This window comes from Sus scrofa, chromosome 15 (genome assembly GCF_054392235.1).
Source record: "Sus scrofa isolate SSC_HxYL_T2T_F1_AM1 chromosome 15, Sscrofa_HxYL_maternal_Yorkshire_Landrace_v2.0, whole genome shotgun sequence".
Taxonomy (NCBI): Eukaryota; Metazoa; Chordata; class Mammalia; order Artiodactyla; family Suidae; genus Sus; species Sus scrofa.
The window spans coordinates 97,893,518-97,912,380 of record NC_139397.1 but is presented as its reverse complement, the minus strand read 5'-3'; the positions used below and the strand labels follow the sequence as shown (position 1 = coordinate 97,912,380).

The following is an 18,863-nucleotide window of genomic DNA, read 5'->3' as shown; positions in this document are numbered from 1 at the left end:
GAAAAGCCACCCCTTCTGATGCATGCAGCTCCAAGCCAACATGTGCAATTAGGCTAGATTTTAGCCCCAATTCATTCCTTCACAGGGCAGAACCTGCATAATATACATAGTTGTGTCCCTGATCTTACCATATTCTGTTCCAACAGCAAGTCCGTTGAAAAGGAGGAAACTACACAGAATAAAAGGGTCCTCATGAATCAGGAGGGGTTGACCTATAGAAGAACCTTAATGAAAGAACTGATCCTTTAAGCTAGGTGTGTCCCTTAAGAAGCAGAAATAATGTGGGGGTTTTGTTTGTTTGTTTGGTTGGTTGGTCTTTTACCCCCCCATCACCACTGGCATCCCAGGCTAGGCATCACACTGGAGCCACAGCTGCCAGCCATAGCCACAGCAATGCTGGATCCTTAACCCACTGAGCGGGGCTAGGGATTGAACCCACGTCCTCATGGATATTAATTGGGTTCGTTACCACTGAGCCTCAATGGGAACTCCAAGAAGCAGAAATAATTTGGGCCTTTTCTTTTTTTGATGAAATCCACAATCTGACATTGCTAAAATGTCATATGCAGAATTTACTATAGATGTTGTTTTAAAAGGTGATACTTTTAAAAAGTGTTTACTTTGGGCTAGATAATATGCTAAGTACATGCGTAAATTACCGCCTTAATATGCCCAACAACTAAGTGGTAGTATTATACCCATTTTACAGATGAGGTGTAAGCAACTCGTCTGAGATTGCTTTCCTTAGAAGTGGCAGGAGAACATGTGGGTCAGGAATATCTGACTCTGAAACCCATGAATTGTAAAACAAAATGACCCTTTTTTTTTCCTTTGTCTTTTTAGGGCCACACCTGCGGCACATGGAGATTCCCAGACTGGGGATCGAATCAGAGCTGCAGCCACTGACCTACACCACAGCCACAGCAATGCCAGATCCGAGCCATGTCTGCAACCTACACCACAGCTCATAGCAACCCTGGATCCTTAATCCACTGAGCGAGGCCAGGGATCGAACCTGCATCCTCATGGATACTAGGCAGATTTATTTCTGCTGAGCCACGACAGGAACTACAAAATGACCCTTTAAAAAAAAAAAAAGAAAAGAAAAGAAGCAAGATTTTGAAAGCTCTAAGTCAGGGTCATGAATCTGCATTATAGTAAAACATTCGGATTTGGAAGGCTGAGCTGGTACAAGGGCAGGAATGTGATATAAATACCTAAAATGACAAATCAACCTTCCTGACTGTTTCTCTAACCATCCTGTCACCCTGGGCATTAATCTGTGTACCTATGCAAGATTAAACTGAAGAAATGGAGAGGTGGTTTTCAGAAGATTTGTTTGCATTATTGCAGCTTTAGATCAATTCAACTCTCATCTCCTCTCTGAAACCTTAGCTTCATCTGAAGTCGTAGCCTCACCTGAAGTCTTAGCCTCACCTGAAGTGGTTTCTCCCTCCCTGTTCTTCTTCTGCATTCATGGTTGGCAACTAGTCACCACAGCCATGTGACAGATTTTGCATTTGAAATTTGAACTGGGTATTTAAATTGTTCATTGTTTCAATGGCAGCGTGTTTATTTCTCATCTCTCCATCTAGGTGGTGAGCTTCCTGAGGGCAGAGATCATAGCTTATACTTTCTAGAAACCACCTCAACAGTGCCTGTGCTCGGAGCTGATCCTCTTACACCGTGTACAGTTTTAGAGTGATTTCAATACATATGCAGCATGAACCAAACGAGATTCTAAGTAGGTGTAGATTAGAAGGATTCTTTCAAGCGCCCATGCTCAGTAAATGTTTCCATCATCTTCTTTAGGGATTCCGTAAGTAGAGACATAAAGCTCTAGATTGTCAAATCCAGTATTTTTAACTCACTCTTCTTTGACTGCAGCCTGAGACTGAGATGTTTATTACCTGCAGCCTCTCCCTTCCTAAAGCTTTCTGTGATGTTGAGCGGCCTTCCTACTTTTTGGTGAAAACCAACTCTTCTTGCTCTATTCCTACCCATTGACTCCTCCCCAGAGGGGCAACGGGGTAAACAATCATCTGGGACTTTTCACACTCAACTCAAAATCCTGTTTCCACTTGAGAAAGTTGTTTAGAATCTCTGAGCCTCAGTTTTCTGATCTGTAAAATGTAGAGAATTGTACCCATCTCATAGGCTTTATAGGAGGAGAAAACAAATTGGTTAGGTAAGCACCCAGCTTCCCTTGACCACCGTGGGTGAGGATAAATCTGCTTTCCCTTTTTTTGCTTTCTCATCTTTATCCCCTTCCCCTTTATTATTCCCCTCTTCTCCTTCCTTCCCCTGTAGACTTGCCTATACATTCTATCCTTGAGCAATCTCATCCATTTTATTCTCCCCGAAGATAATCCCAACTCTGTATCAGTATTTTCAGTCCCAAAGACTGGGTATGGGTTCTGGTCCTGGATTTTCAATCAAAAAATAATGTGTTCCAGGCTCACAGAATTCCTGTCATCTTCTCTCATTTCCCCAATTCTCTAAACAGTTCCCTTCTGCTGATAGTGCCACAGGCATAGAAGAAGGAACATAATGTGCACCAGTGCTGCCTGCCCACCAAGCCCTGAGAAATCTTCTGCAGCACCTCCTGAGTGGCCAGCATCACCACCTTCCACTGTTCAACCTCGCTGGTCTGCCAGGACCTCTCTCCACCTTTGGTCTCTCTTAGCCTGTTCTTGCTCATTCTCCCTGGACTCAGCTTCCCAAGGTCATATAGCTCGAGTTCTGGTACTTCCCAGCTCAGTACTTTTTCACAGCTCCCATTACCTGTAACTGAGCCCTCAACTTCTTAGTCACAGCCTCTACCTTTAAGCCCTGATATCCTGGTCAGTCTTATTCCCCCACAGCATGAGTCCCATGCTTCCATCATAGGCAGTTGCTCAGCGTGCCAAGAGCACACCCTTGCACTCTGCTGCCTTCATGTCCTTTGTTCCTGTGCTTTCTCCTCACCCTTCCATCCTCTCCTTGCTGAGCTCTTGCCCATCCTGAGACCCAGCTCAAAGCTTTTTGACACTTGTTGATAAAGCTGGTTCCTTCCTTAGCCCTCTCCTACCCTGAACGTTTCTGTCTCAGGTTCTTTCCCTGGCTCGTCCCCAGGGTCCCACTGCAGCACTTCTTCCCACCATACACTAGGTTAGCACTTTCCACACTGTTTTATCACAGAAGATATAAATAACAATTTGGTACACAGGCAACACAGAATAAATGGATAGATCAATTAATCACTGCAAGAAATGATCAGCCTTCAATCACACTCATTTATAAATTGAGAAATGACTTCATTAAGTTGGATCCTCATACCAGGTGTCTTATCATGTTTCTTCCCATATTTTGCTTTCACTGCAGCACAATGTAAAATTTTACTTCTCAAGGGTATAATATAGTGAAGAGAAAATAAAATGTGGACTTTTTTGTTGTTCCTTTGTTTGTGTGAGAAAATAAAGTCTTCATCTTCTCTTTGAAGTCCTTGACTTTCTCCTTTGATTTAGGCACCATCTAAGAAACACAACACTCTGCTTTTTTTTTTTTTTTGCAGCCAGAGATCCATAGAGAATACGTTTCTGTACCAGGTTCTCAGTAATGTTTAATTTGCAATAAGGGATGAATAACATCACAAATGTGTGTTGAATTTATCAGACACAGACCAGCAATCATTACAGATGAGATATATCAATGATGATAAATAGTCTATATTTCCCTCTCCTTCGCGCATCCATAGTCTCTCCATGCCAGTTTCTGACATTCCCAGTATGCCACATATTCCACACAGGCATATTATTGCATAAGAACAGAGATTTTGTACAGAGTTTAGTGTTTTTCTTGCATATAACACAGCTTAGATTTAAAAGTCAATAGCGTTATTATTCTTGCTTGTTGTACATGCATTAATACCTCCAGGAACCCAGGGTTCCATAGAGTGTAGTTTGTAAAACTTTGTCCTAGTATACTTGCCTTTGTTTACATAATTTCAGCTATTACCGGCCAAGCCGCAGATCTAACATCCTTCATGAAAATCTTCCTTGGTATTGCTAATTTAACAGTTTTGCATTTCCACAGCTCTTGGCATTAATCACTATGGAACTGGGGAAGGAAGACAGAAAGGGAGGGATGGAGTGGGGAATCTTACTAATTCTTGCGGAATTTCTGTAAATCTGTTGTTTGTGGTGAAAGTGATACAAGAGAAAGTTCTCAAAATTATTTAGTCTGCAATTCCTTGATAAAATCAAATATGGATATACTTTAAATTTTTAAATTTTAATCAAAAGATGTTTTTTGTTTTTTCATTTCTTAAAGTTTTATTGAAGTATAGTTGATTTACAATGTTGTGATAATTTCTGCTGTACAACAGTGATTCAGTTATACATATACACACATCCATTCTTTTTTAGATTCTTTTCCCATATAGATTATCACAGAATATTGGGTAGAGTTCCCTGTGCTATACAGCAGGTCCCCATGGGTCAGTAATTCCATATACCACAATGTGTATAAGTCAGTCCCAAGTCCCCAGCCACCACTCCCCTCCTCACCCCTCACCTGTCCCCTTTGATAACCATAAGTTTGTTTTCAAAGTCTGTGTCTGTTTCTGTTCTGCAAATAAGTTCATCTGTATCTCCTTTTTTTAAATTCCACATGTAGGTGATATCATAGAATGTTTGTTTCTCTGCCTGACTTACTTCACTTAGTATGACAATCTCTAGGTCCATCTATGTTGCTGCAAATGGCATTATTTCATTCTTTTTTATGGCTGCATTCTGTGACTAAAGTCACTTAGCCGTTTTTACTGAGGACCAATATTCCTGGTATAAGTGTAGTTTTACAGGGTTTGCTCTCAGGGAAACTGGTATTTCTCTCTTCTCTTACTACCTACCTTGGTTTTCTGACAGTTTCAAAGAAAGCATGGAGAAGTCATCATACTCTGATTGGCTAATAAATAACAGTGTTGCTGAGCTTGTGGCTTCTACAGGCCTTCCAGTGAACATCAGTGATGCCTACCAGGACCCCCGCTTTGATGCCGAGGTAAGAGGCAACGCTGGTGCAGTCTTAAGGTTCAGTTGTCACCTTGTTGATAGTTTGCTGGCTGGAGCAAAAAGGGACATGTTACTCCTGAGTTTACTGGCAATTCTCCATCTTTCCCCTGTGCTCTGATTTTTAGCAGCACCTCCTGCTGATAGGAAAGATTCTTCTCTCTACCCTGGTTTGTGGCAAAATGGCTATAGAGTTTCATTGCCTGTGTTTGAATCCTTGCCAAATATATTGTTACATTTTGCATGACTCCGAACTTTATATAAATTGAATTATGTTGTATGTATTCTTCTGGTACTTGCTTTTTCACTCAGTATGTGTTCTTGAGTCACATGAATTTGTAATTCATTCGTTTATTTTCACTGCTGCAAAATATTCCATCGTATGAATAAGCACCACTTTTTTTATCCATTATAGTATTGATGGACATCTGGATTCAGTGTTTCACTGTTACATACATAACTGCCAAGGACATTCTTAGCTCTCTAGACTGATGTTCTTTTATGATTGGGAACTTTTTGTATTAAACATATAATTAAACCCATGCATTAAATATACCAATGCATATTTTATATTAAACTATGCCTTGGGAATTCCCATTGTGGCTCAGCAGTAACAAACCCAACTACTGTCTATGAGGGCGTGGGTTCAATCCCTGGCCTCACTCAGTGAGTTAAGGATCTGGTGTTGCTGTGAGTTGTGGTATAGGTTGTAGAAGCAGCTCGGATCCAGCGTTGCTGTGGCTGTGGCATAGGCCAGCCACTCTAGCTCTGATTTGACCTCTAGCCTGGAAACTTCCATATGCCAGGGGTGCAGCCCTAAAAAAAAAAAAAAAAAAAAAAAAAAAAAAAAAAAAAAAGATGTGGTTAATAATAAACATGTGTATATAACATAGTTATTTCCCAATAGTTGCTAGAACAATTACCATATTTTAAGAGATTGCTCCCAAGAAACAGTACACTGGTTTCTGTTATTGTTTAATGTTGATTATGTGGGCACATTGTGCTGATACTTAGAATATATTAAAACCGTATAGATTCTGACTTGGCAGAAATTTAAATTCTAAGGTAGTATAGAGTGTCATACAGATAAATTTACATGAACTTATAAAATGCCTCTGCACGTGTGTGTGTGGTGTGGGTATTCAGTAAACTCCGATATTGAATTACTAGGTTGCCAAGCTAAGGTCTGAAGAATAACAGGAGTGCTGTGGTGAGGAAAGGTGAGGAGACGTGTATTCCAGGCAAGGCTGAGAGTTTAGGGACTGAAAAGAATTCATGTGGCTGGAGGGCCTTATAGATGAGGCTGGAGAGGGAAGCAGGTCGTATTACCCATAGGCTTTGAAAGCTGTGTTAAGAAGCTTGAGTATTTGGAGTTCCCTTGTGGTGCAGAAGGTTAAAGATCCTGTGTTGTCACTGCAGCAGCTCAGGTCACTGCTGTGGCGTGGGTTCGATCCCTGGCCCAGGGACTTCCATTTACTATGGGCATGACCAAACAAACAAACAAACAAACAAAAAAAAAAAAAAAAGGAGAAGGAGAAGAAAAAAGCTTGAGTATTTATATTAGGCAACAGGGAGCCAGTAGTTGAGTTTTAAATGGGGGAGAAGCAGGAGTTATACTTTGGAACAATTGCATTGGCTGTAGAACAGAGGATAACTGAACATTTAGTATGAAATTAGAGCTGGTCTATGACTCCAAACATAGACAGGGATTCAGTCCTAGTGTCTCAGACTCCACAGCCCTACTTTGAATCCTGCCCTGAGCTGTCTTCACTGTCTGGAATCAGATACAACAATGGTAGGAAGGTTGGAATCCAGGTCGAATTGAAAACTTCAGCCAGATCTCCACAATCTCTGCATGGAAATCTTAGATTCTCTAAACTTACCAAGTTCTCTATAGCTTCCTAGAATTCTCTTCCCCCAGGCTACATCATCTTCATGTTTTCTATTCATTTTTGAGCATCAGGCTGAGATGCTCATACCTTGGAAATCCTTTTGTGAACTCCCTGTCTGTGTTGGGGGTCTCACCAGTGTGCTCCCTTAGCTGTCCCAGTGCTGACCACCCTGTAGCTCTTTTCACTGCTGACATACTATTTCTGACCTTTGAGATACCTTCCTTGAGAAAATACACAGTCCACAGCTTCTTCAGTTCTTCTTCTGTGAGGAAGGGCACCACTGCCTTGGCTCTGTGATTAGCAGAGTGAACTGGTTTATAGGTGTCAATATTTGTATGCATTAGCTTTTTTTTTTTTTTTAGGGCTGCACCTCCAGCATATGGAGGTTCCCAGGCTAGGGGTCTAATTGGAGCTACAGCTGCCAGCCACAGCCACAGCAACGTGGGATCTGAGCCATGTCTGTGACCTACATCATGGCTTATGGCAATGCCGGATCCTTAACCCACTGGCTGGGGCCAGGGATCAAACCCACAACCTCATGGTTACTAGTCGGATTCATTTCTACTGCACCACAACGGGAACTCCCTGCATTAGCATTATGATTGGGTTAAGATTGATGTTATAAGTTTAGCCTTTTGCTGTGTTTCTTCCTTCCTTCATTTTAGACAGAGAATACTGAAGAATAGATTTCTAAATGCACAGTTTTATGAAGAGATGCTCTCAGTGTTCTATTATTAACATCAGTAATAGCTGGACAAAGTGGTCAATTGGTCAATTCCAACCCCAAATTGTTGATTCCTACCCGAAATCACAGTGCTAAATTTGGTATGGATTGCTGCCATTCTGCTCTTAGCCTTTGGACCATAGAGTCAAATTCTGGGAGTCAAATTTGCACCATTTTTAGAGTTGATTCATAAGACATATGCAAAAGTATAACAAAATGTGGTAAACAGCCACTACTCAGTTTAAGAAAAAGAACATCATCATTACTTTTGAATCCTTGTGTTGATTTTCCCTAATCCCATCTCCTTTATTTTCCCCACAGAGGTAAACCGCCATCCTAATTTGAGCTTAACATTTTTTCACTTTCCATATAGTTTCATCACATATATTTGAATCTCAGCCAAATATATTATTACATTTTGCATGTTTCTGAACTTTATATAAATTGAACTATACTGTATGTTTTCTTCTGTGTCTTGCTCTTTCATTCAGCATATGCTCCTGAGTCATATGGCTTTGTAATTCATTCATTTATTTTCAGTATTAAGTACTCCATTGTATGAATAAGCCCCACTTTATTTGGTAGAGTGTTGATGGAACTTTGGATTCAATGTGTTGTTGTTACGTTCATAACTGCCAAGGACATTTTTATTCCTGTCTCCATGTGCGCATGGAGAAAAGTTTTTCTAGCATCTATACCTAGGAGAATGACATGCACCTTTATCAGTGAATAAAAAGTTCTTGGCCAATCATTGCTTTTTTTTTTTTTCTTATGAAAAACAGTATATGTAGCGAGAGCAATTAATATCACATAATACTTCTTGCTAGTACAAAATAGTGAGCCTAAATATCCTATATCCTTATGACTACAGGCAGACTCTTACCACATATCTTCCTGATTAGTGATATGGCTGTTTTACCTTTTTCTCTGCATTTACAGTCTATTCCAAAAAGATAGCCTGCCCCACTACTATAAAAAGAACAATGTGGGCTCTCAAGCAAAAATGCAACAGTTAATTCTGTGGGATTGAGCATAAAAATTTCATGCCCTGATCCAATAGTTAGAAGCAATGATGTCTGAAGACAGTAAAATGTGGTAGGTTAAGCAGTGACCATTTTGTGAAATCACCTTCTTCCCTATGATAAAATAAAGCAAAACTTAGACCATCACAATTTCTTGGCCTTCCACCCAGAATGCTTTCAGTTTGCCCACATAGCTAATACCAGATTTTAAACACAAATCTGAAGCTACAATATACCAGGGTTTTTATATGTTCTATTTGCTAAAACTTAGTTACTTTAGGTTTCCCTTCTCATCCCGAGGGGAAAAATTGGAAAAGAATTAATCATTGCAGAAGGAGGTGAGAAGGAGCAAGAGAGGGAGAGAGAATTCTGCCTAAGTACAGGTAGTTAGTAGATTTGTCCTACAAATGTGTGTATATGTTATAGTGTGTGTGTGTGTGTGTGTGTGTGTGTGTGTGTGTGTGTGATTATCACACCAGGAGAAGCAAAATTATTTCTCTGCTTAGGCTTCCTCCCTTCTCAAGAATATTTTGCCTCAGTGCAAGTGTCAACTGCATATGTTAATAATGAATGAAGCAGATTCCAGACTGAGCCTCAGCACCCTCCCAAGAGGCTAAGAGGCTCTCAGCCTTCACCTCATAAAGCCTGATGTAAGATGTTATAGCTCGTAAGATAAAGGCAGTTATTTCAGATGTTTCACTTAATATATTCACTTAATATTTTCACTTAATATATTTCACTTAATATTCACTTAATATATTATATTTTGTTTTTTTTTGTTGTTGTTGTTGTTGTTTTTTTTTTTTTTTTGTCTTTTGTCTTTTGCTGCTGTTGTTGTTGCTATTTCTTGGGCCGCTCCCTCAGCATATGGAGGTTCCCAGGCCAGGGGTTGAATCGGAGCTGCGGCCACCGGCCTACGCCAGAGCCACAGCAACTCGGGATCCGAGCCGCGTCTGCAACCTACACTACAGCTCACGGCAACGCCGGATCGTTAACCCGCTGAGCAAGGGCAGGGACCGAACCCGCAACCTCATGGTTCCTAGTTGGATTCGTTAACCACTGCGCCACGACGGGAACTCCTATATTTTGTTAATATATTAAGTGTTTCCCTCAAGATTAAAAAAAAAAGGGGGGGGTTCCCATCATGGCTCATTAGTAACAAACCCGACTAGTATCCACGAGGACACCAGTTCAATCCCTGGCCTCGCTCAGTGGATTAAGGATCAAGCATTTCTGTGAGCCGTGGTGTAGGTTGCAGACTCAGCTTGAATATGGCGTTGTTGTGACTGTGGTGTAGGCCAGGAGCTGTAGCTCCAATTCGATCCATGGCCTCGGAACTTCCACATGCCACAGGTGCAACCTAAAAAGAAACCCCCGCCCCCCTGCAAAAAAAAAAAAATACTGTGTGCTTTTTTGTTCTCTGTATTCACTGACTTTCCTGAATAGTTTAAGGCTGGTTAACAAAAATGATAATTTGCAGAGAGATTTCATGGGGAATTGTTTTCAAAGCATTTCCTAGTTTTTCTTACAGGTTTTCTTAACACAGCTCTATCTCCTGAACACTGGTATTTTTTTTTTATGATTTTTGTCTTTTCCATTATAGTTGATTTACAGTGTTCTATCAATTTCTACTGTACAGCAAAGTGACCCAATCATATACATATATATTCTTTTTCTCACATTATCCTTCATCATGCTCCATCACAAGTGACTAGATATAGTTCCCTGTGCTATACAGCAGGATCTCATTGCTTATCCACTCCAAGTACAATGGTTTGCATCTATTAACCCCAGATTCCAAGTCCATCCCACTCTCTCCTCCTGCCCCTTGGCAACCACAAGTCTGTTCTCCAAGTCCACAAGTTTATTTTCTATGGAAGGGTTCACTTGTGCTGTACATTTGACTCCAGATATGAGTGATATTATGTGGTATTTGTCTTTCTCTTCCTGACTTACTTCACTTAGTATGAGAGTCTCTAGTTACATTCATGTTGCTGCAATGGCATTCTTTTTTTCTTTTTACGGCTGAGTAGTATTCCATTGTGTATATATACTACATCTTCTTAATCCATTCATCTGGTTGATGGACATTTAGGTTGTTTCTATGTCTTGGCTATTGTGAATAGTGATGCAATGAACATATGGCTGCATGTGTCTTTTTCAAGGAAAGTTTTGTCTGGATATGTGCCCAAGACTGAACACTGGAATTTATCCTAAATTTCTTAATGACTCAGTGGTTTATTAGGGCAATTTGAATTCTCTTCACTGAATGTGAAGAACCCTAATTCGTCAGACAATAGTGATCTAGAATAGCACACCCCAAAGTGGATTGGCCTTATTCTAGGGTTTTGTACTGTAGGAACATCAGCTTTCAGCTCATAGAGGTTTCTTTAACTTACAAGTGAGGAAACAAAGACTCAGAGAGCTGAACTGACTTGCCTAAGGCCACACAACTTCCTTGAGACAGGATAGGGAACAGACTGTAGACCTTCTGATTCTTAATTCACTCCTCTCTCCCTGTGTGGCCTTTCAAGGGGCCCACCTGATGAGGGGGGCTGCCTGCAGAATAGTCACACACATACACACACACACACACCATCATTCTGTCATTCCTCTCTCTACACAGACCCATGAATATATGGCCACAGACCTGCCTTTTTGTCCTGTCTGCCACATTCACTGGCTGGGCAGTCCTAAGCATATTACTTGCATACATCTTGTAGCATGTAAAATTTTATATTAATATATTGTAAACTAGGTAGTCCTATGTAAATATAAGGTGCAGATTTTAATCTGATTGAGGACTAGTTTTTTGGTTCTGAGGAAGTCCTAGAAGCAGGTTCTGAGGAAGTCTTTACATAGAACTGCAAACCAGCCAACCTGGATCATGGACAAGCCAACTTTACTGACTTCTTCCTCCAGAGACCCCATGGAGGAGGATGGAAGATGAGGAAAGTCTCCAGCCAAAGAGGGGGGTTAGGGTGATTTTTCGTTGACAGTAAAGAAGGGATGATGGCAATAATCTGAGAACTTGCAGTTCTTCTAGAGAGCCAGGTCTCTCCCTGTCTGGTCAGAGGAGGAACAATAGTAGGTGTTAGATACAAAGGTAGGGCAGCTAGCTGCATGCCCTGTGGCCTTAGGCTGCCTGGGGAGATGTTCATATTTCCTCCCCTATAGGGACCCATGCTATGTGGCCCTGACTCTTCACAAGAGTGACTGGCTAGACATCCAGAGGCCAAGTTACCTAGGCACATTAGGGATGATCAGATTTTAGGAGCTGGCTCCACTGCCCAGGCCCTGGCAACCCACCAATCCTTAAAACATAAGGCTAAAAGCCAGTGGTTTTTAAGAAAAAAATTATCCTATCAAGGTTTGCTTTAGCTGTATATAGTTCAAGTGGAAACCCCATTTCCAATTTCTGTGTCTTGCCTACCTTGTAGTAAGCTCTGGTAAGTCCTCAAAAAGTCTACCCAAAGTTATGCAGCAAGGGAATGACCCTTATGCTCAAAATCTCAGTTTTGAAACTATCAGTCTTCCTTTTGATAGAAGCTACAAAGGGCAGTCTTTAATGTGAGGTAAACCTCATCCCAGGTGCTGTCAGACACTTGCTGGGAGGGCTATGGGGCAAGTAATCATGGTTGTCCACCTGCTGTGTGTTCTCTTTGTGGTTGTTTTACATATTTAATGGGCTTCCCTCCTTGTGGTGAACAGAATGACTTAGCAGGCAAGGCGCAGTGATTACTTGCCTTCTGTCTGCCTGTTTGAGTTGACTCTTAGGAGTGGTGCCTGCTGGGCTTGATAGCCTGTGTGGTTTTAAGGCCACACTCCTTGATTTATGGGTGGGAAATTATGACAGAAGGGTTATATAAGATAGTCACAGAGCCAGAACCAAATTTCTGAGGTTTAAACTCTGCAGCCTTATGAAGATCACTCTATATTTATTATGTTACAAGATTCTATGATCCTTGAAAAAGATGCAAGACAGAAAAGACCTACTGAATAGAACTGATTATATTTATTTATAGTGGCTCATGAAACACTCATGTTCATGAGTTATCAAGCTAGTGGGTTTTGTAGTCTAATCAATCATTTGCTCCATGGTAGGGGTATGCATGCTTGGCTCCTAAAGACATTGACAAGAATATCATGTGTATTAATTTTCTTTTGCTACATAACAAATCACTACAAATTCAGCAGCTTAAGGCAAACACCAATTTATTATCCATGGCTTCGGGAGGTCTGGCATGATGTCACTGGTTTCTCTGCTCAGGGTCTCCCAAGGCTGAAAGCAAGGAGGTAGACAGGTTGCACCCCCATTTGGTCTTGGCATTCTTTTCAAAGCCCATTCACTCATTGGCAGAATTGAGTTCCTTGCAGTTATAGACTGGGGTTCCCATTTCATACTGACTGCTGGCCAAAGGTCTGTCTCAGCTCCTAGAAATTGCACTCAGACAACATGGCAGCTTACTTCTTCAAAGCCAACGGGAGAATCTCAATCTACTTGGCTCTCACAGAGGCCAGGAGTGACTTGTGTAATCATAGGAGTGGCTATCCCATCCCCCTATGCCTTATAACTTAACCTAATCAAGGAAGTAGAGGTCCTATCATATTCAAGGTCTTGCCCACCCTTGAAGGGAGTGGATTACACCAGACTTATACAAAGTGGAAGGCAGGCAGATGCTAATCTCAGAGACTATCTTTAGAATTCTGCTAACCACATTATAATAAAGACTAAAACTGAGTCCATACAAAATGTCCCACAAGAGAATCTCTATGTCCTGATATGGAAAAATGTCCACAAGAACAAAAGCAAGTCATGGAGGAGTATGTTTAGAATAAAGTATAAAAGTATGTGTAGAATAATATATGTAGGTATATATAGATATATATATGCACATATTTTTCTATTAGACACCTCAAACTTTACATGTCCTAAACAGAGCTCACAGGGTTTTTTTCTCCCAAGCTTGCTTCTCTCTCTGTTTCCCCATCTCTCTTAAGGCAGCTCAATTCTTCCTGATGCTTATGCCAAAATTGTTATAAGCATGATTCTCTCATGTTGCACATCTAACTCATCAGGAAGTCCAACTGGCTCTACCTGCAAAACTTATCCATAACCTGACCACTTCTCACTACTCAACCAGTTTCACCCAGGCCCAAGCTACCTTTATTTCTGGACTGTTTCAGGGCATGGCTCCTTAATCTACCTCTTTGCTTCCATTCTTCCCCCCTACACTCTATTCTCAATACAATGGCTAGAGGTTTTAATTTTTTAGTTTTATTTTATTTTTATTAGAGTTGATTTATAGCTTTGTATCAATTTCTGCTCTACAGCATAGTGACCCAGTCATACATATATATACATTCTTTTTCTCATATTATCTTCCATCATTCTCTATCCCAAGAGACTGGATATAGTTCCCTGTGCTGTACAGTAGGACCTCATTGTTTATCCATTCTAAATGTAATAGTTTCTGATCATATCACAACTTTGCTCCACAAATTCCTCAGTCTCCTTATTTCACTAGAGTAAAAGCTATACTCACAATTCTTTCAGAGTCTTACAGTGCCCTACACAATGTCACCTCATTGTCTACCCCCAGTCCTCACCCACACTTCTCTAGCCACACTGATCTCCTTGTTATTTTAGAAGGAGATGCCTCACATACCTACCTCATGTATGCCTTTGCACTGGCTACTCCTCTGCTGAAATAGTGTCCGTCTAATATCTGCCATGGCTCACATCCTCACCTCTCTGAGGTCCTCCTTCAAATGTTAGCTGTTAGGAAGGTCTAGCACCCTTGGTATTTCTAAACCTTTTTATCCTGCTCTTTTTTCCTATAATTTTTTATACATTCTAACATCTAATGTATTTACTTTTTTTTGTATTGTTTACCATCTTTCTCTCAGTAGAATGTAAGCTCAGTGAAGGTAAGGATTTTCAACAACCAGTAGGCATTATTGTTGAATATTTTCAGTATTCTTGAATATATTATCTGTGTAATTTATGAGTATGTCATATATTATTGAATATATTATAAATCGGTATATGAACAAATTACATATTTGTAGGAAAAGATCAGGAAGAACCTATCCCAAATTGTAAATAGTTGTCATCACTAGAGATAGCAAGATTATAGCTTTTGATTTTAACTTAAAAATTACATGAGTGTGTATATATAGTTTTTGTAATCAGGCAAAATTATAAAGATGTTTTAAAATGTTAGCCCTTTATATCATATGTGAAATTATGTTTTACCAGGCTGTTGTGAGCCCTCTGAAAACCATACACTATTACTCAAAACCAGAAATGAAATAATGCAAGATCAATGTAAATTAACTTGCCTTGCTGTATCTTTGGAGCTTTCAGATGGACTATTTTCTATTGCCCCCATGAACGTGGAGCACTGATTGGATTTTATTCTAACTAAGATCCCTGTCTGAGATTGTTCCAACAACATGTATATAAACCACATTTGCAGATGACCTGCCATTGTATCAGATGTCTTCTCAGAGTGCATACTCTATTTACAAATACTTGCACCATGAAACAGTTATTCTGGCCTTGCTTTTAGTCAGCATTGCACTTGTGAACTCAACTCCCAATAATTAGTTCCACTCTAACACATCATCTCTGAAGTTTTCTGCCCTTCTTTTCATACTAAACTCAAAAGAACACCTTAGAGCCAATACACTAATGCACAGCAAACCATTATTTAGTCAATATAAGGTATGCTACTCTGTTGCTTAATTGAGTATTTCCCTCCATTTGTATAGTTATGGAGAGAATTTTCAGAGCCATTACATGCAGGGTTTGTTTTCTGCCTGCAACAAGAATGAGCAATCAGACCCGGTATTTAAATAGGAAAGGTTCAGCAAGAAGAATGGCAGAAAATAACTAAAAAGTAGGGCAGGCCTTACGCTTGGATGGTTTGGTGATCTCTGTGTTACAAATTCAGGAGCAGTGGAAAGCCCATCAGCACCCAGATCTCCTCTGCCAAGGGGGACTGGTGCCCAGAGTTACACAGTTAAATCTAAGGCTAAAGTGTCATGGTCCTAAATCTGTCACTCTCCAATCCTGTGCAGTCCTTCCATGTAAAGTTCTTTTTCTGATTTTTTTTTTTTTTTTTTAATGAAAGCCTGTTAGAGACAACTTAATAGTTCTTACCCCTGTCATGTAGCACTTAAAGATAATGGGACTTCAGGTTCTGAGATCCTTTGGCTTAGAGCATTAAAGCCCCTTTCACCCGTCAGATCTTCACAGCAAAGCACGTCTGCAATCTGGCAGGACAGCTCTTTTCCCATTCTCTGTAACGCCTTCTGGTCTGTCAGTTATGCTTCTGTTACAAAGGAAAATGTGCAAAAATAAAACCATTAGGAGATAGTGCTCTGTGGATCTGCTGAAATGCATTTGCTACTGGTAATTTCTCAGTCGCTGATACTTAGAGTGAGCCATTTTGAAAGCCTTCTCTGAGCGTAGGGTTTGGTAGGGAAGATTAGACAAAGGATATAAGATTTCCAGATGACCAGGAGGATGAGGATTGTTAGGAGGATTACTAAGACCTGGCTAGGAGGTACAGTGGGGAAGCTGTGGGTAGTGAAGACCCATGTGGGTCACAGGTTTCTCAGAGTAGAGCAGACTTTTGCTGCATCAGTGGTGGAGACGATGCCTTGGCTCTAAGCCCAAAGGTCAGTTATTTTTTTAGGAGCGCTTTTGTTGGGAATTTAAGGAATCATTTGCCGGTAGTGTTCCAGAAGCCATTAGGACTGCTGCTATGTGCAGATGAAGTTGGCATAAATATATGCCTCTCTGTTGTTTCAGTGAAATCAGGGGACCAACTCAGAACATCTCCTCCCTCAGCTTGTCCTCCCAGCACAGCATTTCTCACTGTAGATTGGCATCTGGGGATGAAGTATTACTTTAGGAGTTGCACATATCGTTCTAGGGAACAAAAACACATGGCACCTTAATGAGTAGTATTATGTTATCACCAATTCTTTTAGCATTTCCTTTGACAGCCCTTGAGAGGCTGGAAAATATGACAAATATGTTTTGATGGCTCCATGAGGTAAACCGTCTTTAATTATATCCATTAACTGGAAAGACCCAAAGAGAACAAAGACAAGGCAAAACTTTTAGTATATGTATCCTTAATTGGAAAGAACTAGGCACCCACAGACAATTTATTTCTTTTAATGGTAGCCTCCTGGAAAGGCTTAGTCTCACATGGTTTAACGTTTGGGGCTCTAATGATGTGAATTTTAAACTAAGAATGATTGAACAAGGACCCTGTGGAAGAATGGAGCAGATAGTTCTGGGAAGATAATTCCTTTCAACACCAGCCATGTTTACATTTGTAAAACACCTTACAAATTTTGAAACCCTTTAACACACACGTTTTCTCATAAAACAACTTGAAAAATAAGAAAAAGCAGAAAGAAGAAACAATGAGAGGGTCCTGTAACGTCAAAATCTGAAAACACCCAGTGTTAAGTGTTTTGTGTGCAGGAGATAAATATCGATGACAAAATTGAGGCATGCAGAGTTTTGGTGACTTGGTTGGGGTTGAGATGCCAATAGATATTTTGAGCTCCATTGAGTCCCATGCAATCAGGAGACTTGGATTATCTGATGCACAGAGATGATTCTTTCCTACATACTTTCTTCTTCCTCTTTATCCCTACTGAGGATTCACTCTTCAGAGGCCTTGTGCTTCTCCCACAGGCTTCATTTCCCCTCTCCTTCTCCTCCAGCCCTTGCAGAGGGTGCTTTATTCTCCCATGCCTTACTGTTTCATATAGTCATGTAAACTAACCTGCATTAGTTTAACTTTCCAGAAACAAAAGCCATTGCCACAAATAGATAACTAGGGGATTATCTTAATGATCTTACAATCGGAAAGGTCACTCCCGTCATACTCTGCCATCTCTCCTTCTTCTTCTCTTCCATCTTGTTGGATCACGAAGCGTGCTAATCCTCACCACCCTGTTTTCTTTGTTCTCACAGTCAGTTAGTGCTGGGCCCCCGCTTCCCTCCCTTAGCCATAGTGGGAATGACGAACACTCTCAGCACTCTTGGTCACCTCTCCTTCCTCCTCACACAAGGCTCTGCTCTCTCAGTGTGGCCTTCCTCTCTTCCAGAACCAATCAGCTGACTTCCATTCTCGATCCCATTCCTTTTTTTGTTGACCGTCTTTGCCTTCCATTATCCTTCTGTGCTACTTTATCCAACAGCCCTTCTTTAGAGCTTATCCTCTGTGACTATTCTGCAACATTTGACATTGTTCTTCCCCTATAGTTCTATTTAGAAAATAACTTTTCTCCTGTGTACAAGTAATTCATTACCTAAAATTTAGAAAATAGAAACAGTCATTTAAAAACTCCCAGAGGCAGATTTCTTTCACAGTATATATAAATATATCAAATCATCGTATTGTGTACTTTCAGTATGTTACAGTTTTGTCAATTATACCTCACTGGAGCTGGATGAAAAAAGATAAGGGTTGCCCCGAAGTGAGCAGCAATAGATGGATGAATAGGTAGAGTAAGAGGATTTTTAGGGCAGCGAAACTACTCTGTATAATAATATCTGGTGGATATATGTCATCATAAAGTTGTCAAGACCTAGAGAACATATAGCATCAAAAGTGAACCCTAATATGTATGGACTTTGGATGATGATTCATCATGATGAATCAGTATGGGTTCATCAGATGCAACATCCTGGTGAGGGATGTTGATGGGAGGGAGGTGCAGAGGGGACATGGAAATTCTCCTTTTGAAACTGACAACACTAACGGCCTGAACCTAGCCAGAACACAGTTTGGGGCTTGAGCCCACGTGCTGGAACTCGAACCCAGCCAAAACCCAGATTGGGACTTGAACCCAGCCTAAAGCCAGATTGGGACTTAAACCCACAGTTTTATGTTAGAATTACTCACCCTGTGTCTGGACTCACCAAGGTTCAGGTTCTTTATGCCTCCGAGCAGAAGGAATTCAACGAGCGACAAAGTGATAGACAAGAAACATATTTATTAGGATAGGACGCTTTTGAGAGATGCAAATGGGCAGACAAAAAAGCTCTGCCCCAAGGATCTGGTGGGCCATAGTTTTATCATCCAAGAGGAGTGGGGGTTGGAAAGGCCCTCTCTTCCTTTCTGGGAGTAGTAGCTCCTCCTTA

The 18,863-nt window shown here is 40.7% G+C and overlaps 1 protein-coding gene across 7 annotated transcripts in view; it reads left to right on the top strand.

Annotated features, from left to right (window-relative positions):
• Positions 1-18,863, top strand: part of PDE11A (phosphodiesterase 11A) — a 427,800-nt gene that overhangs the window by 224,924 nt on the left and 184,013 nt on the right. For all 7 annotated transcript variants that reach the window (XR_014829804.1, XM_084999950.1, XM_084999948.1 and 4 more), the window contains one exon: positions 4,905-5,037. Coding sequence is in view for 6 of the 7 variants with exons in the window: in XM_084999950.1 (XP_084856076.1) it covers positions 4,905-5,037 (133 nt within the window). In the remaining variant the exon portion in view is untranslated. The remainder of the gene's footprint in view (positions 1-4,904; positions 5,038-18,863) is intronic.